The sequence below is a fragment of the Eutrema salsugineum genome, unplaced genomic scaffold, assembly GCF_000478725.1.
Source record: "Eutrema salsugineum unplaced genomic scaffold, Eutsalg1_0 scaffold_8, whole genome shotgun sequence".
Taxonomy (NCBI): Eukaryota; Viridiplantae; Streptophyta; class Magnoliopsida; order Brassicales; family Brassicaceae; genus Eutrema; species Eutrema salsugineum.
In genome coordinates this window covers 9,006,430-9,032,151 of record NW_006256414.1, presented here as the reverse complement: position 1 = coordinate 9,032,151, position 25,722 = coordinate 9,006,430, and the positions used below count along the sequence as shown (strand labels likewise).

The 25,722-nt window shown below is 37.8% G+C and overlaps 1 protein-coding gene and 2 pseudogenes across 1 annotated transcript; 1 reads left to right on the top strand and 2 right to left on the bottom strand.

The window, feature by feature from the left end:
* Positions 1-578: 578 nt before the first annotated feature.
* LOC112088526 lies at positions 579-8,264 on the bottom strand (annotated as a pseudogene).
* Positions 8,265-13,286: 5,022 nt separating this feature from the next.
* Positions 13,287-14,794, top strand: LOC112081450. The gene is made up of 4 exons (XM_024147991.1): positions 13,287-13,434; positions 13,529-13,649; positions 13,749-14,296; positions 14,505-14,794. Exons 3-4 carry the CDS (start codon positions 13,752-13,754, stop codon positions 14,530-14,532), a joined length of 573 nt encoding a protein of 190 aa, XP_024003759.1. The 5' UTR covers positions 13,287-13,434; positions 13,529-13,649; positions 13,749-13,751; the 3' UTR covers positions 14,533-14,794.
* A 6-nt stretch (positions 14,795-14,800) lies between these two features.
* LOC112088523 lies at positions 14,801-16,087 on the bottom strand (annotated as a pseudogene).
* Between the last annotated feature and the right edge of the window lie 9,635 nt (positions 16,088-25,722).

The window sequence follows — 25,722 nt, the reverse complement described above, 5'->3', positions numbered from 1 at the left end:
TGAAAAACGAGAGTTAAAGGATTCAAAGTGAGAGAGTGAAAGAGTGAATGAAAGAAGTGAAAGAGTGACCGAGTAGAAGAAAGAGTTTGAGAGAGTGAGAGGTATTTTTTAAGAGAGAGTTAAATAGATTTATGGTTGTGTGTCTTTTATGTGTCTTTATGATAGTAGTTATGTGTCTTTTAATTGTTGGTTGAGTGTCTTTTAAATTGTGGTTGAGAGTGTTTAAGAGAGTTTAAAGTTTTCGAAGAAGTTTTCAATTTTCATACAAGTTGTATATTATTACGTAAACCTAACATGTCCAATCATGCATTAAAAACAACTAAACCCTAAATAGACAACCTAATCTAGTTCCAATTAGTATACTTCTCACAACCCATATAGTTTCAGGACAACTAACCTTTACTCCGTGATCCATATGCCATCGGTGAACCGAATGCCATGAAGTCCAACCCTTGTACCCGTAGAGTCCAAATAAGCCTCACCAAAAAAGATTAAAAAAGAACATTAATACAACTACAATACTTTAGCCGAAGTTAAAGCTTTATCTTACACTACTTACTAATAAATGCGAGCCATATCTACACCTTAAAGATGTATGCGATGGCTGCAATAACACAAATAAAAAACAACATAGAGAAACTGTCACCTTGAGTGAAATGCTCCTTCAAAACCCTGATTTCTCCCTGAAGCCTTGCTAGCTCCTCACCGACTTCTCCCTGAACCCTTGCCATCTCCGTGCAGAGTTCTCCTATGGCTGGATCGACGGAGTTGACTCTACCACGATCAAGACTGAGGATGAGATCCTGCTGCTTTTCTATCTTTCTCTCGAGGATTTCGAATTCTTCTGTTACCGCATGATCCCACCTTTGGTGGATGTGCTCATAAGTAAACTACATGAATTACAAACTGTTAGTAAGAATATCGTAAAGATTGAACCCAAATAAATACACAGCTGACGTAGACAGAAAACATACCTGGTTAACATATTCCGGGCAAGTAATAATACATGCGCCCGTCCGTGTAAGTATTGAGCTTCACTTCCCGGCCACAGAAGCACTTCTTGGGTATGCCTTAAGTACCATCCGTGTAAGCCCAGTACGGGACCTGTGGGCCTTCCTCAGATGAGTCGCTGCTGTAGCTTGGCATTCTGTACACGAAATAATATGTCATTCGTAAACAAACATACATGTAAACAGCTAAACTTAAACAGCAAACAATACATACAGGTAAGTACTAAACCCTAACATACATGATCATACAAACGATACTATAAAAACGATACAAGACCATATATATCAAACACATAAACAGTTCATCATCATCGAGCATGTATTTATCACTACCGAGCATGTAAACGCAAAAATCCAAACAGTTAATCATCGATAATGCCAATCTTAATTGCACAAATAGAATATGATCATATCATATATTCATATATATCAAAAACCAAATGATTCACATTATGAAATCACACGATCAAAAAAACACACAATCCTATCCACAAATGGCTATTATAATACACAGGCATGTTGAGCAGGATTTAATTGAATCCCAATTTTAATGCCAACAAAAAGCCCCAAATAAACCCCCAATTTCAAAAACCCTAATTTCATCGGGATAAAATTCAGCTCATGAATCTTAAAATCCATGAAAACGTTTTCGAAATAGGTGTATCACGGTTGTATATCAATAAATTAAACCCCAATTGCAACCCCAAAACAAAGCTCCAAATTTTTCCCCCAAATAAAAAAAAAACCATAATTTCATCGATTCAAATTACAGTTCAAATCTCCCAAATACGTTACGCATAAGCGCTTTGGGGTATCAAACACGACAGACGAACCTCTAATCGATCCTAATTTCACCAAAAAACTCCGCAAATTTCACTCGATTTTTTAACCAAAAAAATCGCCAACCCTAAATTCCCAAAATCGAAAACAAGAAGTACACTAACACAGCACAGATGCTAACCTGGATGACGGAGATGGAAGGGCGATGATCGGAATACAGAAAAACCGGCCAAAATGACAGACGCGACGGTTTACGCGGATTCAGAGAGAATCGCCGGAGAAGCCGAAGAGAGAAGAAAAAAGACTCGGGGAAAGAAAATGATTTTTTTCAACCCCAAATTTTTTTTGCCCGCAAAATTTCCTTTTTCCTTGGCCAATCTGCTTACGCCACGTGGCTCGGATCCGGGGTCGTCGGACTCATCGGGATGAACCGATCCTTCAGCTTTGGGCCTTTTTTCTTTATTTTTAAACCCAAAAAACATCAAAACCTGTGCCCAAAACTTTGGACGAGCCCCCAATGGACCTGCTCTAAGAGCACATAATTGGCCGATATTTAGACTCCCCGAGATCAACTTTTTTTGTAGTATCCATCCTCTCCAATCATGTGACCTATATTGTTGTTTCTATTTTCTTTGTCTCTGACACAAACCACCGACTTTCTTATTTTCATCAATAAAGAAACTCCCGTCTTCAATATAACCTAAATGAGACCAGATTCTTTCATCATTTACAACGAAGAACTTACTCCATGACACTGCATTGGGTTCAATCATAGTTGTAATCCATATCTCAATCTCATATGTATCCTCACGCTTAAGTAGCACTGTGAGCTGATTCTCTCTACAAGAGGGTAGAATCACAGAATCATGGCAAACTAAAGAGTGAAATGGCAGATGCAGACGCGGTCCAAATCTCTCTCTTGTGAAATCAAAACAGAGTAGAAAATAATCTTCCACTACCAGTCTTCCATGAGCATTAAAGTAAGTATTTCTCTTCAAAGACACACCCTGTTGATAATAATACATCATCCAATTAGGATTGATCACAAGAACCCTCCATGAATTAGACTTAAAATTGTAGATTTCAAACTCAAAAGCTCTGTACCCACCCAAAAGCCTCAAAATTTTTTGGTTTTTGTTAATGTCGTCGTATCCAATAAAATAGTTATCAAATTTGTGGTAATTGCTTCTTCCTTGGATCCACCTGGCTTGCTCTAAATATGGGTTCCATACTACAAGCCTCAAATTTTTGGTGATGCATAACAAGAAGCCCTCACAATGAAAGACCTTATATACCTCGACTTTGAGTAAATTACCTATCTTCTTTATAGATGAATTACGAAGTCATTGTGCTTACTGATTCCATGGAGATTGATGCTCATCAAACAAACCCTAAAATCATTAATCATGATAGCCAGAAACGCTTTGGCAAGTTTGCCACAGTGCTTCTTTTTTAAAGCTTTGATCTCTGGATAACTCGTTCCATCTTTTGCAAGTAGATCTCACTGTTCTCAGAGATATTTTCTGAACCTTAGAGAGTATCTCTATTATAGATTAACCAGTCAATCTCTTGTAAACCGAATATAACCGGGTAGTTGTTCATATACCCATGTCTATATGTAACGACTCGAGACAGATTGAATGAATAACAGAAAATGTTTTCCTCATTTTGCTTTCGTCTTCTTCCTCTCGATCTCTGTTGATTCAAGTTCACTAACATGGTATCAGAGCCATTGAGGCACAAAACCTCAATCGATCTATCTTCTTTCTCTCTTTCGTTGACCTCGATTCTTCGTTGATTCTCGCGAACAATTTTTTGTTTCTTCAAGGCGATAGATTCCACGGCTATTCCACTGTGAATCACCAAATATCATCATAAAAAACCTTCGATTCAGCTCAAAATCATCCACTGGTTGTCATACGAAGATCAACACGTCGTGGTGCTCGAGTCACAGCATCGGCCCGAAGAAATTCTAATCCTGAAGCTTCGCCGCCTGATTCTCCGATTTCAGCTCAAACTTCTCCGACTTCACCGACAGAATCGATCGATAGTATCCATTCCCCATTCTATCTGAGGAACGGTGATAATCCGGGTATTTCTTTGATTTCTGAAGTTCTTGATGGCACAAACTATGATAATTAGAGTATTGCGATAGCTACAGCCTTAGATGATAAGAATAAAACAGCGTTTATCGATGGATCTATTGCTCGTCCTAGTGAAACTCATCGGAACTTTAGGATCTGGTCTAGATGCAATTCAATGGTGAAATCCTGGTTGTTGAATTCTGTTTCGAAGCAAATCTACAAAAGCATCCTTCGTTTCAAAGATGCCTCAGAGATCTGGAAAGATTTATCAACGAGGTATCACATCACAAATATACCTCGATCTTACCAGTTATCTCAACAGATTTGGGCACTTCAACAAGGATCCTTGGATCTTGCTTCATACTACACTACTCTAAAGACTCTCTGGGATGAACTTGATGGTGCAAATTGTGTTGATATGTGTAACAATTGCAAATGCTGCAAAGCCATCACCACGAAGGCTGAGCACACAAAAGTCATCAAGTTCTTAGCTGGATTAAATGAGTCTTACGCTACTATTCGCAGCCAGATCATCATGAAGAAACACATTCCAGAGCTCTCGGAAATCTACAACTTGTTGGATCAGGACCATAATCAGAGAAACTTCTCTTCGGTGCAAAATGCAGCCTCATTCGTTGTCTCTGCCCCTGATTCTTCACAAATTTCCATCAATGCAGCTCAAGCTTCTTCAAACAACCAAAAGCAGAACCGTCCTATATGCTCACACTTTGGTTACAATGGGCACACTGTGGACAAATGCTACAAGATACATGGCTATCCTCCGGGTTTTAAACATAAGCAAAAACAATCCACAAACAAGCCTCTTGAATCTACAACTCCGGTAGTTTCTCAAATTGCTGTCAATGACCCTGCTCAGGCTTCTATCAACATGATCAAGACTTTGTCAAAGGACCAAATACAGGAAGTCATTGCATATTACAATGCTCAAGCTTCAACCGACCATACTGATTCGGCTCTTCCTGGTATGGCTTTCTCATCCTCTACTTTATGTTTTGTTTGAGTTATGAGAGCCACCGGAAATATGTTGTCTCGAAATCATGGATTATAGACAGTGGTGCCACTCACCATGTCTCTCATGATCGAAGTATATTTGAATCATTATCTGACTCTGCAAATAAATCAGTAACGTTACCGACTGGTTTAGGAGTGAATATAGCTGGTGTTGGAACAGTGAGGTTGAATGAGCATATTGTTCTGCAAAATGTCTTGTTTATACCAGATTTCAGACTGAACTTAATGAGCATCAGTCAGCTTACTAAGGATCTGGGTTATAGAGTGACATTTGATCAGACTACTTGTGTTATACATGATCCTATCAGGGGATTGATGATTGGTCAGGGTGAAGCCATCTCCAACCTTTATGTCATGGATGCACCTGTTCTCACAAACTCTTCTGATCTTCAGTCTTCATTTGTTTCGCATATTGTTCTTGATTCTAGTCTTTGGCACAATAGACTAGGTCATCCTTCTATACAAAAGATAGACTCTCTCTCACATGTACTTGGTTTTAAACAAAGGAATAAAGATACTTTTCACTGCAATGTGTGCCCCCTTGCTAAACAAAAGCATCTTCCTTTTGTCGCCAAGAATAACATGTCTGCTAATGCATTTGATCTGCTTCACATAGACATATGGGGTCCATTCTCTGTGTCTACTGTTGTTGAAGGATACGGACATTTCTTAACCATTGTTGACGACCACACAAGGGTTACATGGGTTTATCTGTTAAAAACTAAAGATGAAGTTTTAACTGTGTTTCCAGAATACTTGAAGATGGTTGAAACACAGTACAAGGCTGTTGTCAAGGGAGTTCGTTCTGATAATGCTCCAGAACTGAAATTTGAACCTTTGTTCAAAAGCAAAGGTATTGTTGCATACCATTCCTGCCCTGAAACACCCGAACAGAATTCAGTTGTGGAGAGGAAACACCAACACATCCTCAACGTAGCTCGAAGTTTGATGTTTCAGTCCCATCTACCACTTGAATATTGAGGAGATTGTGTGATATCTGCGATTTTCTCAATCAACAGATTACCTACACCTCTGCTCCAAAACAAGAGTCCTTATGAGGTTCTCACATCTACTAAACCAGATTACAAGGGTCTAAGAGTCTTTGGTTGCCTAGCTTATTGCTTGACCTCATCAAAAGGCAGACATAAGTTCCAACCTCGCTCACGTCCCTGCATTTTTCTTGGTTATCCGGCTGGGTACAAGGGCTACAAATTGTTGGATATGGAGACCAACAAGATACATATCTCAAGAAATGTCCTTTTTCACGAGGAGATCTTCCCGTTCGCAGGTCAGAATGATTCTTCTACCACTGTTTTTGACTGTGTTCTTAAATCTATATGTTCTAGAAATACTAGGGTCGATGTTCCTTCAAATGATATCCCCAGTAGTTCTACTCCTACAGTTTCACCTACAGATCAAAATGCGAACAAGAGAGCTTCTAAGACTCCAGCTTATCTGCAGGATTATTACTGCAATATGACTGAGACTGCTCTCCCTTATCCCATTGGTTGTTATTTCTCCTTCGAACAACTTTCTACAGGATATAAGGACTATATCTGTGCAGTAAATCTTCATCCCGAACCAAAATCATTTCCTCAAGCCAAGAAATTTGATGAATGGCTTGCAGCTATGAATGAAGAACTGGTTGCTTTGGAAAGCACTCACACATGGGATATTGTCAGTCTACCTCAAGGCAAACATGCCATTGGATGCAAATGGGTTTATAAAACAAAACTCAATGCTGATGGCAGTTTAGAAAGATATAAGGCGCGCTTAGTTGCAAAGGGTTATACCCAACAGGAGGGAATAGATTTTGTGGATACTTTCTCTCCTGTGGCAAAAAATGACAACAGTGAAAACTATGCTTGCTGTTGCTGCTGCTAAAGGGTGGAGTCTCACTCAAATTGATATATCAAATGCCTTTCTTAATGGGAGTTTGACTGAAGAAATCTACATGAAATTGCCACCAGGGTATACACCAAGAGAGGGGGAATCTCTTCCACCTAATGCGGTATGTAAACTTAAGAAATCCCTTTATGGTCTGAAACAGGCTTCACGCCAATGGTTTCTTAAGTTTAGTACCACTTTACTTGGCCTTGGTTTTAGAAAATCACAAGCTGATCACAGTCTGTTCATCCGAAATGTTGCTGGCAAATATGTGACAGTGTTGGTATATGTTGATGATATTGTTATTGCGAGCAACAGTGATGATGATGCTATTCAGCTGAAAATGGATCTTAAGTATGCTTTCAAGCTTCAGGATTTAGGTCCTCTAAAATACTTCCCCGGTTTGGAGATTGCTCGTTCCAGCAAAGGAATCTTCATTTGTCAAAGGAAGTATGTTTTAGAAATGCTTGATGAAACTGGTATGTTAGCTTGTAAACCATCTACCATTCCAATGGATCCAAATGTCAAACTACGCCTGGATTTTACAGAACCTGTCCTTGAAGATGGTCAGGTCTATCGACGATTGGTAGGAAAGCTCATGTACTTGACAATTACTCGTCCAGATATCACATTTGCAGTGAACAGATTGTGTCAATTCACATCTTCTCCTAAAAGATCACATCTGCAAGCTGCTTTTCGTATCCTTAAGTATCTTAAAGGAACTATTGGACTTGTATTGTTCTATTCTGTGGATTCTGATCTTCTGTTGAAAGGATTCACCGATGTAGACTGGGCATCTTGCTCTGACACTCGAAGGTCTACATCAGGCTTTTGTATGTTTCTCGGCTCAGCTCTCATATCTTGGAAGTCTAAAAAGCAGCCTACAGTTTCTCATTCCTCTGCAGAGTCCGAATACAGAGCAATGGAATTTGCAGTTCGTGAGGTCGAATGGTTAGTGCATCTTCTTCAGGAATTTGATGCTCCTCAAACTAGTTCAGTTGGCTTTTATTGTGAATCTACTGCTGCAATTCATATAGCATCTAATTCAGTGTTCCATGAAAGGACTAAACACATTGAATTAGATTGCCATATGGTCAGAGATCGTGTGGAAAGTGGATTGGTTAAACTTCTTCACGTGAAGACTGATCTCTAGTTAGCAGATGTGTTTACCAAGACATTATTTCCCACTCAGTTCAACTCGTTAATCAACAAGATGTCGTTAATCTCAATATTCTCGCCATCTTGAGGGGGAATATTAGAGATTAACCAGTCAATCTCTTGTAAACCGGATATAACCGGGTAGTTGTTCATATACCAATGTCTATATGTAACGACTCGAGACAGATTGAATGAATAACAGAAAATGTTTTCCTCATTTTGCTTTTGTCTTCTTCCTCTCGATCTCTGTTGATTCAAGTTCACTAACAATCTCCTCTACCAAATCCATAGGAAGATCGGAAATCATCGTCATTGTTGGCAAAGGGTACTTTTCCTCAAGAAAAAAGATATCGGGAATTTAACTTGCCATGCACTCTTTTTATATAGACAAATAAGTTATGTTACCATTATGTGTCAAATCGCTACAAACATTCTTTCCCTATTCCAATGTGGTTTCTAAAGTTCTTTGGCTAAGTTTTTTTTTTTCTAAAGAAAGGAAAATCCGTTGCTGCTAAATTAGTAAATGGAAACTCTGTATCTGAGACCATAAGAAGCGTTTTAATTAAGACTTGTTTTAGTTAAGACGCGTTTTAATCACAGAGTCTCTTGGATTATGAGCAAGTTCTTATTTCCGAAGGACAATATTAAATTAAGCAAAGTAAAAGTAAAGATTTCTGGTTCTTATTCAATCTCGTAAGCAGAAATTTTTTTTTTTTTTTTTAACTGGAAATCAAATAAAGCCAAGCCAATCTTGCTTCCAGGTATATTGAAACTGTGTATCAAGTTCTAGTTCCTCTTCAAGCTCCAATCTTATATATTTCTGGTGGTTTCTGAAGTTCTGGTTTCATTGTTGTATGTACGCTTATCATAAATCTTATCCAAAATTCATAATCATGCTGAGAGTAACTCGACAGATGTGTTCTTAAGGAACCTATTTTATGCGTCTAATTAAACAAAATTAGAATCTATGCGTCTCATATACTGTTAGAATATTTTTAGTTTTTTTGGGGGTAAGTCTCCTACAAAACTAACAAAATGTGAAAGCCTGGAAAACACGATAGATGGGTGTATTTCGAGGACTCTTTGACGCTCAAGTTAGAAAGCAATAATGAAAAGACCACATAGTGGTTAATTGGAGAGAGGAAAGAAATAGAATAACGGACCGAGAGCTTCTGAAAAAGGTGGAATCTAATCGGACCTGATTTTGGTGGGCATTTTGAGGTGGAAAGAGAAAAAGTGTAAGAGTTTGAGGGTGGAGATGCACCACGGTTTAGGAACTACCATGGAGTTAAAAGGTTGAAATTGTCGGAATAGTGACCGAAGAAGTGAGAGTGTTGTAGATTAAGATTCACAGATATCTAGAGAGATAGCATGAACCTTAAGATAGCGAAAAGATTGAATATTTCTAGAATTTTACTTGACTCGGATTAGTATACAGGGTCGGTCCTCGGGTCGTGGGTTTTATGGATTGGTCTATGATCCGGTTTGATTAGATCCAAATCTTTTGCTTGCGTCATACTTCTGATAGAATCACCAACTTTCTCTGGTGTGTTCCGCCTGCTGCAAGATCGTTTCTTGGCGCTTTTTTTTCACCTCATCATATAGATTAGGTTCGGCAGTTCAGACGGTATGGTCTTTGCTGTACCTCTGCTTTTCTTCTGCCTTCTACAAATTATCATTGTCACCTGACACGTATTAGCATAGTGCATTAAATGCCAGTCTCATGGGTTTGAAAAGAGTATGGGAAATTGAATCAGTCCAGGCATATTCTAATTTTCGAATGGAGGGAAATTTGAACAATTTTCTTGCTTAATGGATCATTCATACCTAGCCCGGATCCCTTGATACTAGGACCGGGCTGTCGAGATTGTCCCGCTAGTTGACTCCTTTCTCCAAGTATCTGTGCGGATTACATTTCCTTATATCCCGACCTTCCAGATCACTGAACTTAGGTCTAAGCATAGAGAAAGTAATCTCTCTTCCTCCTGTTCACTCCGTTATCAACCTCTTTGTCTATGACAGTGTTGCATGTGCTGTCAGATACGAAGAACCCGAGAACAGGTGGTCTTTCGTTCCGGATCTTTAGAATCCGAAGAATTTGAGGCCTGCTATATGTTTAGATCGTATTGGACCGTAAACCCAATACAAATCTTAATTTGGTCCAGGAGAGCCGTACCTGCAAAAAAATCATAAACATTACGTGAAAGCATGAATTTCGTCCACGTAGGAAAGATCGAATTTATCGCAAACCTATATAAAATCCTCATGTATCAAAACAAACAACTGACACTCTTAGTCTTTTCATAAACCATTAAAACAGAGGAGTGCAACCATTAAGACATTGTCTTTTTTTTTTTTTTTTAATGTGAGTTTGTTAAAATACTTTGTACTGTAGTGGATTTACTAGTAACCATGGTGGTTTCTTGATGAAATTTTTGAGTTCAGATCAATAAGAATTTATGGAGTTTTTTTGGTAAAACTGGGGATCCAGTTCAGATTATTTTTTGGGACAACATACATATATGATTTGGATTACTTAAAGTTTTTATTAAGATTTAATCTTCTTTATATAAAATTCGAGTTTGATGCCTTCAAGCTTTCACAAACGAGCTCAGATACTTGACACTTGGCGATTTTTATAGAAAATATCTTACACACTAGCACCAAATCCTAATTTAAAAGAAGATACATGAGATTATTTGGGGGGTATACTGTGTTTGGAGCGGAAACATTGGTTAAACATCAGACCATGATGAAGACGAAGAAGCCATGTTGTATCTCAATTATTCAACGGTTTCTTTTTCTTCCTCGTTTTCACTAACATACACTTGTGGTTGCATGTTTTCCGGAGAGAACGAATCCTTTCCAATTATATCACACTTTTCTCATTCTTGGTCGTTTCTTTCTCTTCAGATTCAGATGTTAGACCGCAAAAATCCGGAATGAAATCACGAAGATAAATAATAATAATACAAACGATATTTAAAGAAAGCGAGTAAATCGAGACTTTGGAAGCCGATTGAAAATAGACAAAACACTGAGTCGAGATTTGATAATTTTCTTAACTCAATAAATCTTCAGTAATGTGTGACCGTCTGAAGCGATTTTTGAATCTCTGGGTACAACTGTAATGAGACTATTATGCAACACCCATAATAGAATCTGCGAACTAAAATTACTACAATATAGCTCTCGAGACACTTACAATATTAAGACGAGAGGAATTTGCTGGAAAATATTGTTTTATGTGTTTTTCGGTGTGTGGAATGAAAAGAGAAGAGGCGTCTATTTATATGGAAGAGTTAGCTTGATCCGCAAGGAATAAATTTTGGCAAAAAGGAATATTCGTGAGATATTCTCCTTTTCTCGCAAGTAAAAACCAATTAAAAATGCAATGATCAATGAGCCCGAGCACCGACACCGGCACCAGCACCGGTGCGCGTAGGTGTTTTTGCATAATGCCTTTTTTACCTCCACAAAGCTGTTTGACCTTTATTGTGAGAAGGCTATATATATCCAAGAGGTTTCTCTCCTTGCTAAGCAATGTGAGCCTTTTACACTTCTACTTTTAGTTATAGCCAATGAGAACGTTTTATTTCTATAGGTTCAAACTCAAATCTCAAATGAATTTATAAGACACATTTGCTTATTAAACTTCATTTCTCATTTACATAAATACTTAATATTATAAGACCAATTGCTTATTAAAATTGAGTTCCAACACCAGACACCTTCAAGCAACTTGTGCTACCGCCTGCATGACTTGTTCTACCCTGCATTTACTTCTGATTCGAGTATCGATGATACCTGCAACTTCTTTTTCCTTTATGGAAAGGTTGAAGCAATGTTATGGTTTCTAAAGACCGAATGAAAAAAAAAATATTATAGAGTAGGAAACGATGTTGCCAAAAAGTGTGTTAAAAGAATATATATATATATATATTATCTAATCAAAACAATATTATGTCAGTGTAAGTATCTTGGTAAGACCTTATCTCTGCCACTCATGAAGTTGAAAACAGTTTGTGACTTCATCAACTAGACAACTAGTCTTATTCAAATGACATGAAAAAGAAAAACAAAAGAAAGAACAGAAAACTAAAGGAGTATGTAAAATATAAGTAATGGACATTAATCAACTGATCTTGTTTCCTTTTGACTCCTGTGGGTGGAGGTAGACTTTTAGTGGACCTTATTGGATCAGCAACAAACTTGGTACGTAGAGCATATAATCTACCAGTTGTAGAATCTGATTTCTTGTACTCCCTTATTAATCTACCAGTTGTAGAATTCGTTTTTTAATTCTTTATATATTTTACCGATTGGTGAAAAACATATTTTCTATAGTAGAATATAAGTTCTACTGAACACACTATACTCTACATATTTGTAAAATATAATTTCTACTTATTAGACTAGATTTTACATTCTGGTAGAATAAAATTTCTACTTATTTGACTTATATTCTACGTTATTGTAGAATACTTATTCTACATACAGTCTTTATTCTACATTAATAAAGAATAAAAATTCTATGAAAATCTGAGAAAATTTAGGACAATTGGTTAACACGCATAATTGAATATTTTTTTAAAATCCTTTATTTTTCACGTTTTTGTTTTTTTTTTGGCTATCATCGCTATCTTCTTCTTCTTTTCCACTGATCAAACTGATTTTTTCTAAGTTTGCCTATTTTCTGCTTCAAACATGCTACATAGTGAGGAGGCTAGTAGAAAACTGTAAAGCAACAAAATCTGGCTACACCAAAAAAAAACCCCGCATCGGTCGTACCCAGAGCCGTGCCTTCTCTTATTCAAAAAGGCATTTGCCTTAGGCCACAAACAAAATTTCAAAATTAAGGGCCACATCTTTGTAACAAGTAATTTAATTAGTAGTTTGAATTAACTTTTGTATGTGGTTTTACCCATTATAAATATATATTGTATGATTAAATTTTAGGATTTTAAACAAAATAGGGAAGACTACGTATTCCCACCCCAAAACTATCGCATATTAATAAAACCACATGAAGTTTCAGCCTCTTTTTAAAACCCCATATTTTGAAAGTTAAATACGTATTTCCCTCTAATCTTTCAATAACACACATAAACACACACAGATTAAAAGTTAAATACTAATAACCACACAAACCATTATTTCACTCGGTTTAGTGTTTACCAAATTATGGTTTATTGCTTAAACAAATCGTTAAACCAAAGAATGACCCAATTAGAAGAAGTTGACCAGATTATGACCCAAGTAAACAAGCTAAACCGGTTCTAACCCGTTTTTAACCCGACAGCAAAAAAAAATCTCCTAAAATCGATCCCTAACCCCAAAATTCGAAAAAATCCCCAATTGAACTCTATGAGCCCTAACTTTGATTCCTAAATGAAGAACCCTAAATTCAGTCTCTAAATCCCCAATTGAGTGCTTCCATTCGATTTTAAGCACTATTTCGACCAGCCTAAGCCCTATTTCGGGTATATATTTCGCGATTTCAATCCTAGAATTCCTTTCCAACCCAGAAAATTTCCAACTTCTAACTTGCTTTCTTCTTGCTTTCTTCGATTTCAGTGCTTAGGGTTTAGGTGTTTTCGCGATTTCGACCCCTCAAGCAGAAGCAATTGCAGTGCTTCCATTCTATTTCGCGATTTCAACCTTGCTTTCTAAACTTCCTTCTTCTTCACGTCACGAGGTATGCTTACTGTTAAATCCGATTTCAAACATTATAAATCCCAATTTCTGAATCAAAATTTGATGCTGTATTTCGTTTTTTTTTTATGTCACGAGGTAGACAATGTCGCTAGTGCCGGCTAATGATGCATTTGTTCAGGATGTTGATTCCGACGGTGAAGACATCCGAGAAAGAAATGATTTTAACAGAGAGGAAGTTGTATCTCTGTTTTGCGATGAGTCTCCCATCAGGCATAATGATTATCCTGAGACTGAGTTTGGTGGTGAAGGTGATGAAGCACAACGAACAGCTAAGAGACGCAACAACGTCCCGAGAGGTAATGGGAACTTGTATCTTGGACAAATTTTCATGAATGGTATTGCATTCAAAGAGGCTGTCCTCGATCATGCTCTTAAAACGGGTCGGAACATAAAGCAGAATAGGTGGGATAAAACCAAGCTTGCCTTCAATTGTGAAGGCAAAGGCTGTTCTTGGCGCATCCATTGCTCCATTTCGGGACAGTCTGATTGGTGGCAGGTTTCAGTCTTTGAGGGACCTCATACATGTGTTCCTAACGGAGTTTGTACGATGCTAAAAATCCCACAAATTGCTCGTTTGTTTCTTGACAAGATCACAATTCACGGCATCATAAGAAAAAACCAAAAACGGTAATGTTATTTCATTTTTTTTTTGATATGTGTTTGTTTTTTGGCTTAGTTTTTAGTGTATTTTTGGTTTAGAGTTTCCTTTTGGCTTTGTGTTCTTTAGTGTTTATGCTCATAGTATCGCATATTAGAGTTTTTTTTTGCTTTGTGTTCTTTAGTACCCTTATTCGCTGGTTTTGGCTTAATGTTTCCTTTTTTTTTCATTTCGCAGAATGCTGAAGCATCAACTCAGGCTGTAGCATCATCTCAGGTTGGAGCATCCTCTCAGGCTGAATCTTCTCAAGGAGTTCTCACTCAGATTTGAGTTCGATGATGACGACGGCTTTATGACCAGTTTTATGGTCTATTATTTTGGTATCTATTAGGATCTCTTTAACGATTTTATTATTTTGAAAACAAGTACGAAGCATCCAGTTGTATGGTCGTTTGATACATTGTAAGACCAGTTATATTTCGTCTATGTTTACTTGCTATTATCATTTTCTCCTCTCAAATGCGTTTTTACACAATCTCATAAACAATGTAAAATTCAAGCTTAGATCATTACACAATGATGTCTTGATCGTACAATGCTTTAAGAACCAGAGCCACCTCTTTGACCGCTTCTTCGTTTCCATTCTTTCCGCAGAATGATTCAATTGAATTGAGAAGATGCATCTGATCCATCCTCTTGCGTTGCAGCCACCAAGTAGTTCTTCTTCTTCGTCACTTCCTTTGCAAAACCTTTGCCCACACGATCAAAGAGAGCACTGAAGAGTGCGTCCATGACGTCTTGACGAGGATCAGAGCGAGAGGAGATAAAACGTTTGAGCTCGCTTATCGTTGAACCTTTCTTCAGATACTCTTTCATCTCCTGCACTAGCTTCTTCTCCTCCTGCGGTTTCTCAATTTTCACATCTCCGTTCGCTAGGCTTCTGGGCACCTTCGTCTCTTCTTCTTCACTACCAGAGAGCATCACCAGTTCTGCAGTTGCAGCACTCAACTGTTCTTTCATTCTTTTCTCAGCAGCTTCTCGAGAAGTATCGCTTTGCCACTGGATAACATCATTGTCTTCATCGAAATTAAGACAAGAATTGTGAAGAAATCGATTGTCGTTGTCGTCTTCTTCATCTTCGTGATTTGGGGATTATTAACATGAACAGGTTCTCGGGTCGGGTCGGGTCAGGTCGGTTCGGGTTGTTATTTTTGGTTTGAAATCGGTTGGGTCATGTTTTTTAATCGGGTCTCGGTTATAGTGGTTTCGGTCCGGTTAAGCTTGTAAACCATTTAAACCAATGAATGTGGGTGTTTATGTGTAGAATTCAAAGATCGGGGGGAAATACGTATTTAACTTTCAAAATATGGGGTTTTAAGAGGAGGCTTAAACTTCGTGTGGTTTTAGTAAGATACGAAAGTTCTGGGGTGGGAATACGTTGTTTACCCTATAAAATATCATATATTTACATCTATATACTTATATCATTATACTAAAATGGAATAAATGACTAAATTTTTACTTTAAAATAGAATTTAGTTTATGATAATACATAAAATTATTAAAACAAAAATTTAAAAAAAAAATTTACAAAAATTTAAAATTTGCCTTAAGCCTCTATAAGTCTAGGCACGGCACTGTTCGTACCCTTCCTTTTGTTTGCTTTTGCTTGTTTGTAATTATTTTCTAATTCCTCAAATAAAACCAGATCGATGATTTCAAAGCTTCAAAATCTCTTTCTTTTTCTCTCCTTAAGGAAGAATTTTTGTCCAACCATAATTCGGCAACAGCTTAGAAGTATATATCTGTGTTGGTTTCATTTCGTTCGAAAATTTTCCAATTGGCTTTCGTCATTTCATCTTTGAAACGTTTCAATTTCTTCACTATAAAATATATGAATCTGATCTGAATCTATCTAAATTGATAAAGGGATTTCATGCATGAATCTGGGATTGTTTGCAAAGATTACAACGAGTATGGCCAAAGAGAAAAGAGAAGATGCTTCATTGCCAAATAGTCGATTTGTTTCTGAATTTTCTCTCGATAATATAAAATCAATATATCCTCCAACATAGACACATGATCGTTGCCAAAATCCTCAAATATTTTATTTTAAGGAGGGGACAAATTTAAGATTCCTCAGCAACAACATTTGGTTTTATCTTATTAATCAAAGTAATGTTAGTGCATTTTGGAGCTTCATCAGCAAGATGATAGCTAATAAAAAAATGTATGAAAGACGGTTATAACATATTTTATTTGTTAAGTTATAAGACTTCCAAATGAAAAACTTGGTTACTCTCTACTTTTTCAGCGAAATTATTTTAATATCTTTATTTGTATTAACAGTCTTATTGAAAATGTTTGTATATCTTGCAAACACTTTATGAAAATAATATATTTGATTTACCAAAAAACAATAAAAATTTAATAATTATATTAAATGACCATCCTACCATCATAATTTGTAGAAATGACCAAACATTATAAACTATACTGTTTAATTTTTTTTAATACCAATACATTATTACAGCTTTATCCATGTCTATCATATCTTTTTCTCTTTTTCATTTATCTTTTCTCTCTCTTTTCTCCTTTTTTTTTTATGATTCTACTGTAATCTTCTTCACTTTCATCCTCTCCATCGTTGATCAAATTGTTTTTTTTTTTCTGCTTTTCTTTGTAAAGAAAAATAACTTCGTATTCCAACTGCTATAACAACCGATGATTCTATCAGCTTAATATTAACATATATAATAATGTGTATCTACTCTTATAAATTTATTGTCAGACTGGTAACATATCTAATAGAGTGTTAGATGTATTTATAGCCAGTGGCGGAGCCAGAATATTTTCTACCGGAATCAATACTAATATATTATATATGAAAAAATAATTAAATTAAAATATTATTGTTGAAACTGAACGTTTAAAATATTTTATTTATTAGTTTTGAATTATAAAACAGAACTAAAATAAAATATTATTGTTATAAATCCTATAAAAAGTTTTTTTTTTAAATCAGAATACATATATGTAGTTATAGAAATATTTAGTTTTATGTAAAACATACTAATAATCCCATATTATTATTTTTTATTGTTTCTGAAATACTGGTGAGAGAAAATCGTACGATAAAAGAATTCTTTTTAGAATGTTTTCTTATCTCAAATATATGAAGAGTGTTGTGAAAACTTAGAAACTTTATTAACCACTGGAATGTATATATAGAGTACATAGGGAATCTAGGTTAAGTACAATGCCCTGATGGGCCTAATGGGCCGGTATAAGAGTCCATATATGATATGTGTTATAACACTCCCCCTTGGACGAGTGAACCGGGCCAGCTACTCAATCGGGATCTCGATAATGCGCTGGGGAATGTTGCCTCATTAAAACTTTACCAGGAAAAACCCAGTGGGACAAAACCATGGTGAAGGAAAAAGAGTACAACACGCATTACTCCCCCTGATTGTAGCATCACTGCAGATCTCTAAGTCTATACATTCCTATCTGTTTGACGAGCTTCCGGTGTGTTGAAGTAGGCAATGATTTGGTGAAGAGGTCAGCTGAATTCTCACTGGATCGGACCTGCTGAACGCTGAGAGTGCCGTCCTTCTGCCAGTCTGAGGTTGAGAAGAACTTCGGTAGAATGTGCTTCGTCCGATCTCCTTTGATATATCCTTCCTTGAGCTGAGCTATGCATGCCGCGTTGTCTTCATACATCACCGTGGGCTGTGTGTCTTCGTCCATACCACAATCTCTGCGGATGTGCTGAGTCATGGAGCGCAGCCAGACGCATTCCCTACTAGCCTCATGAATGGCTAGGATTTCAGCATGGTTTGATGAAGTGGCAGTGAGTGTCTGCTTCATTGATCTCCAAGAGATGGCTGTTCCTCCATGCGTAAAAACGTAGCCAGTTTGAGACTTGGCAGTGTGCGGATCTGATAGATATCCTGCATCGGCGAAGCCGACTAACCCATCTTTATTTTGGTTAGTATAGAAGAGTCCTAAGTCTTGAGTACCTCGAAGGTATCTTAGGAGATGTTTTATACCGTTCCAGTGCCTCTGAGTTGGGGATGAACTATATCGAGCGAGGAGGTTCACGGCGAAACATATGTCTGGTCTAGTGTGACTAGCCAGGTACATTAACGCTCCTACAGCACTGAGGTATGGCTTTTCAGGACCAAGGATTTCTTCATCATCCTTTTTGGGACCAAGAGGGTCATCACTTAAGCTTCTTACTACCATTGGGCTGGTCAATGGGTGAGCTTGGTCCATATTAAATCGCTTGAGTACCTTTTCGATATAAGCCGATTGATGCACAAGGATTCCTCCTTTGATGTACTCAAGTTGTAATCCCAAACAGTACTTTGTTTTGCCTAAGTCTTTCATTTCGAATTCTGCTTTTAAGCAGTCGACTGTTTGGGAGATCTCACCAGATGTTCCGAGGATGTTTAGATCATCCACGTATACTGCTATGATTACAAATCCTTTGTTTGAGTACTTCTTGATGAAGATGCATGGACTGATGGGGTCATTTTTGTAGCCTTCTTTGATGAGGTAATCGCTGAGGCGGTTGTACCACATACGCCCACTTTGTTTCAGTCCATACAAGAATTTGTTCAGCCTGATGCAGTATTGATCTCGAGATGCATTTTTGTCTTTTAGTTCAATGCCATCTGGGAGTCTCATATATATTTCGTTGTCCAGGGGCCCATAGAGATATGCGGTTACAACATCCATTAACCGCAGATCAAGATTTTCTCTTATGGCCAGACTTATGAGGAATCGGAATGTTGTTGCATCCACCACTGGAGAATAAGTCTCATCATAATCGATTCCGGGTCTCTGTGAGAATCCTTGTGCTACAAGCCGTGCTTTGTATCGAACGACTTCACCGAGTTCGTTCCTTTTGCGCACAAAGACCCATTTGTGGCCCACTGGCTTGATGTGTGATGGGGTCCGGATGATCGGACCGAACACGTTTCTGAGTTTGAGACTCTTTAACTCCACGTTTATGGCTTCTTTCCATTTTAGCCAATCTGTTCGATGTGTACACTGTGTTATTGACGTGGGTTCTAGATCCTCTTGCGTGAGCGCAACATCAAGTGCTACTTTGTATGCAAAGAGTGCATTTAAGTCGACTTCTTTTCGATTCCATTGTATTCCGGACATATTGTAATTGATGGAGATCTCATTGTTATCTTCTGAACCTGGAGATTCGGCGTCCCGAACTTCCATTGAGGGTTCATTAGATTGAGTCTCAGCCGCGGCTATGTCTGATATTGCAGGAATCCCGGTTTCGGTTATTGCACCTTTCTTTGATTTCCGGGGATTCTTATCTTTGGAACCGAGAGGTCTGCCCCGTTTGAGACGTGGTGCAGACTCTGTAGCAACTTGGGTCTGTTCCGTTGGGACAGCTATTCGTACTGGTGCATTACAAGCTGGGATGTACGATTTGGTTACTTTGGTCGGGTCAGCAAAGGAATCTGGCAATTGATTAGCTAGCTTTTGATAATGAATAATCTTTTGGATCTCTGAATCACATTCTAGAGTCCGAGGATCTTGCCAATTTAATGATGTTTGATTCCATGAAAGATCTTTGACCAGCTTGTTTGTCTCACCACCTAAAGAGGGATATACCGATTCATCGAATTGGCAATCCGCATATCTGGCCTTGAAGAGATCTCCAGTGGTTGGCTAGAGATATCTTATGATGGTGGGAGAGTCAAAACCAACATATATTCCCATCCTTCTTTGAGGTCCCATTTTGGTTCGATGTGGTGGAGCAATGGGTACATATACTGAACACCCAAATGTTTTGAGATGGGAGATGTCTGGCTCATGACCCGAGAGTAGTTGGGATGGGGAATATTTGTGTTCACTAGATGGCCGGATGCGTATGAGTTCAGCAGCATGTAATACTGCATGTCCCCATGCTGAGGCCGGGAGCTTTGATCTCATGAGTAATGGTCGGGCTATCCATTGAATGCGTTTAATGAATGATTCAGCCAATCCATTTTGAGTATGGACATGTGCTACAGGATGTTCCACGGTTACCCCCATGGCCATACAGTAGTCATTAAACGCTTGTGAGGTAAATTCACCAGCATTGTCAAGGCGGATAGTCTTTAGTGGGAAGTCAGGGAAATGGGCCCGCAATTTGATGATTTGGGCCAAGAACCTAGCGAAGGCTTGGTTCCGAGAGGACAAGAGACAAACATATGACCAACGGGTCGATGCGTCTATAAGGACCATGAAGTACCGGAATGGTCCGGAAGATGGATGTATAGGTCCACAGATATCGCCCTGGATTCTTTCTAGGAAATTAAGTGTTTGTTTAGAGATTTTAACTGGTGAAGGCCGAGTGATCAATTTGCCTTGAGAACAAGCTGTGCACATGAGGTGTTGAGGATAAGCTCGGTTTTCTTTGAGGGTATGCCCTTGAGAGTTTTGAATTAGTTTACGCATCATATTTGCACCGGGATGACCGAGCCGGTCGTGCCAAATAGTATAATCAGTAAACCGGGCTTTGAGAGTGGTATTAGCTTCAATCATACTGACTTTAGCATGGTAAAGTCCAGTAGAGAGCGCGGGTATGGTTTCGAGGATTTGTTTATGGCCGTATACGGTTTTAGTGACTAGGAGGGATTCTTTGTTCCCTTGACCTTGGGTTTCTATGTGGAAACCATTCTGTCTTATATCCTTGAAGCTCAGAAGATTTCTCTTCGAACTAGGAGAATATAGAGCATCTGGTATTTCAAGTTGTGTGCCATTTGATAGCAACACATAGGCATGGCCATATTCTTCGATAAGGTTTGAGGGACCCGCGATGGTGCTAATATTTGCGGTTTGATAGGTTAGGTTTATGAAGTAACTTTTGTTTCTTAAGATAGTGTGGCTGGATCCACTATCTACGACTATGGTTTCCATTTGCTGGTGTGCTTCATTATGAATAGAAGATAGAATTCAGTATTGAGGAATTCAGAAAATGTGATAAATCATAAAGTAAAGCAGTGTCTGAGAATAAAGGCAAATGGAAAAAAAAAAATGAAACAAATCCCAAAATGAAAAAAAAAAATAAAGAACAAGATCAAATTGTATCAGAGTTTCGGATGATTGAATTAATCGAGGAGATCAGCTGTTTCATAGTCCATGGGGTCGGTCTGCTCGTTTGTGGTGTTCTCATCATCAAGGAGGTCGTCACCTTCCAGGTTAGCAGCATCGACTGGCTGAGTCATGTTGGCTTCAGCAGGAGCTTTTCCGTACTTCTGGTATAGATCGCAGTGGATCTTGGGGGTGCGACATTGCTTTGTTGGGTGGTTGAACATCCCACATCTGGTACAAGCAGAGTGATCGGGGTTGGTGTGGCGGGTCGGCTTGGTGATGCCTCGACCACGACCAGGACCATAACTGAGGCTAGGTCGGTTGCCACGACCATGTCCGCGTCCACGTCTTCCACGTCCATGTCCTCGGCCATTACCACGTCCATTACCACGTCCACGGCGGTGATCTGAGGATCTATCGGGTTGAACATGGTAGGACTCTTGACGAGAAGCTGAGACAGGAGCCGATCCCGGGGGCCTCATAGCGCTGTTCCTCATAAGCAGCTGGTTATTCTTCTCAGCGAGGAGAAGACAGGACAACAAGTCTTCGTACAATGTGTGTTTCATTGCACGGTATTGTTGTTGGAGCACAACATTCTCTGTGCTGAATGTGGATAATGTTTTCTCGAGGAGATCATTATCTGTCACATCCTCGCCACAGAGTTTCCGGATGGCAACAATACGAAAGAGTTCGTTGTTGTAATCATCTACGGATTTGTAGTCCTGGAACCGAAGGTTCTTCCAGTCGAAATCTGCCTGAGGCAAATCGAATAGGTTTATGCCATAAACATGGCCAAAAACGGTTGTTAGGTTTTTGTAGATTAGGGTTTTATAAAACGAGTTTAAAACCTTTGAACATGCATAAACTTGTAATTTAAACAATCAATCAACAAGTTATCAATCAATCATCAGAGTATCAAACACTTTCAATCAATTAGAGATCGATTTTTTTTTTTTTTATAGGGTTTTGAAGTGTTTAAACAACAGGTTCTATGGCTTTCAGTTTTAGAAGATACCTTTTCCACATTTGGATTTCTGACAGGCTAATGAAACTGGGAGCTAATAGACCTCAGTTAGCCGCTACAAATTCCAAGGATTGATCACCAAAACTGGAGAAGCTGCTGGTTGAAGAAGGAAAAACTCGGATCTGGTTTTTTTTTTTTTTTTCCGGTTGATCGTCGTGTACTGTAAATGTGCGTGAGGGCGCGTCCAACGTTGGATCGACAAACGGTTTTCACCAGTAGATTCGTCTCGTCGAGGGCTTCGATTTGATATGTAGATCGTCTTCTGGTTCCTCACGGTTTGGAAGATATGCGTCTTTTAAGTTTCGACTTGCTTTTAGGGTTTTGGTGGTGGCCGGATTTATTAGGGTTTTTCGCTCAGAGAGTCTTATCGTGCTGATAACATGTTGTGAAAACTTAGAAACTTTATTAACCACTGGAATATATATATAGAGTACATAGAAAATCTAGGTTAAGTACAATGCCCTGATGGGCCTAATGGGCCGGTATAAGAGTCCATATATGATATGTGTTATAACAAAGAGTTTATTGTCTATATTAATTAAAAATTAATAAAAATGCAGAAGGTATCCTAATATACGAAAGCTTTAATGTAAATAGGAAAGAAAGGAAGAAGGAAGTTTCATTTAAAAATTATGCAGATCATGTCAAATCAAATAAAACTAACGATTAATGAAAAAAAAGAAACAAAAAAATGCAAAGACCAAAGATTGAACCTGAGCACCGGAGTCAGCCCTACATGCATCTTACCAAATGATCTACAGACTACTAACTCTATTTACAGTATATGCAGAAATTTTTTTATAAAATTCACAGGGGTCAACTGATTCCTCTCCTACTTACTTTCCCTACTGTTTGTAGCGCACTAATTACAAAAATAACACCTTAAACAATCTAAATAATTCATTATTGTTATTAATCTAACATATGTTTTACCTAGTTAATTATAATGTTAGACGTTAATTTATATATAATGTGCTAAGTATATCAATAACATCTTTAATCATCTATATAACTCATTATTGTTATCAATCTAACATACATACTTTTACCCAGTAAATTATAATATTAGACGTTAATTTATATGTAATATGCTAAATTTTGGCAATAATATCTTTAATCATCTATATAACTCAGTATTGTTATCAATCTAACATTATCTTTATCGTGTAAAACATAATATTATATCTAAATTTATATGTTTATATATGATATAATAATTGTTAATCAATAACAAAATATGTAACTTGCTACTATAATGTATATTGTTCTTAGTCTATAAAATCTCCCTAGCCACCCTATATAATTATCTACATCTCCTGTCAGAACTCAACAAACAACGTAACATAACTTTTTGGGAGTAAAAAGGTAATCGCTATGACCATTCTCACAGTAACAATAATTTTGTGTGGGGATATTGGTCATTTCTGCAATTTCGACCGCAAATGTGATTATTGAGCTAATTCATTTTAAAAAATTATCCAAATTATTAAAAAATTCTGAAATTTTTTGAAATCAACCAAATTATTCGTTTTAAAATTGACTTTTTATCTAAATTATTGAGAGTTTGGAAATGATTTTATGTATTCAACTTTTCTAAAATGTTCTAGTTACCCGACTTTTCTATTCCCATTTCATTGTTGGAAATATTTTGAGTAATGTTTTAATATTCGAGTTACCGTTCTTTTACTGTGATTTCCTTTTCTGATTCCCGAAATGAATAGAGGAGATACACTGTTACGTGTAAAGGTGACTTTTTGGAAAAATGAATAGAACAAAAGATTAACTTTATTGAAGATCAAATGCAGTACAAAGATTTGAGAGAATATCTGGGAGTCTCTCTCCTCTCCCACACAACAATGATCAATTTCTTCATACCTCTGCTCATGATAACACCGTATTTTGACCACTTTTATGGATCGTTTTGAAATATTTTTTCTATGTTTTTAATTGCTTTTAAGTACTTTTATCACGTTTTTCTAGTATTTGTACTTCCAAGACTCTTTTCAGGAAACTTAGGGAAAAGCTTAACAAAATGGATAGAATACCAGATTTCAGCTCAGAGTCAAACCGTCAGAAGTTCACCCCTGATTGAAGGCCTTCTCACCGTATGATCCAGCTCAAATTTGGAGACCTTAAAGATGGAAGTATCAGCTTTCCAGTGCAATCTACAGCTTGGCAATCCAACGGTTCAATCAAAAGATACGCGAAGAGCAAGATGTCGCGTAAACCAGCCGGCAAGCACTTCCACCCGCGGCCAACAAGCATTTTCCCGCGGTCAGGAGCATCCCGACCGCGGCAAACCACCCATTCCCCGTGGTCAGAGCACTCCCGACCGCGGCCAGCAACCTCCGAGCCCAAAAAGCCCATTTCTGAAGCCCACATTTGGAGAAACCCTAAGTGACGTCCAGAGAGGTCTTGAGCACTATAAATACATGTCTTAGGAGCCCTAGAAATTGTGTAACCTTAGAGACCACCGAAATATTTACTTCATATTCTTATTGTTTTTGCTTTAGCTTTTAGGGAGAGAGAGATTTGTTCTCTTGAACCCTTGTTCTTTCTTTTTCAATTTCGGTTTCTATTCTACTTCTTAATATTATGTCTTTGATTTCGTTCATTATGTCTGAGTAGTTTTATTGTTGTGATTAAGGGATTTTCGATGGGGATATATATGTTCGGTGAGGATTCCATTGGCTATTGAGCTGAATCTTAGAAATTTTTCTTCTGAATTCGTTTTTACTGCATGAGAGTAGCGTCATGAACTACAATCTGATCCAGATGCTTGGTGACACGAAAGTGTTCATCAGGTATCAGACCTAGTTTGGGAGAGCAAAAGAAACATAGGAGTGGAAACCTACCTATGGGCGATTTGTGATTTAGGACGAGTCTTAAACATAATGCATCTCTTCTCTTCCAGGGCCAGAGTGGAAACCTACTGGTCAGGGTTGAGAGAGATAGTTGTCTATGATCACGACAGTGGCGTATTCATACGTCCGTGACTCCAGTTCGAAAAGTTTAAGCTAAGATCTTATCAATTTACTCTCTAGCAATGTTTTGAATCGTTCGTACCACTGAGAAAACTTCCCTGAACCCCAACGCTTTCTTCTCCATTGTCTTACACCGTTTTTCTTTAAAGTTTTAGTTTAATATTGCCTTTCCTTTAAGCATTAGAATATCCGTTTATCATTTTTAGTCATTTTCATTAAGTTTAGTTATTACGTCATTTAATTTCCGTATTCTCTTTTAATATTTTGTTTTTAGATTTTAAACACACTACCAAACCCCCACTAAACCGTTTTTGTTCTAGACTTCCTTACTTTAACT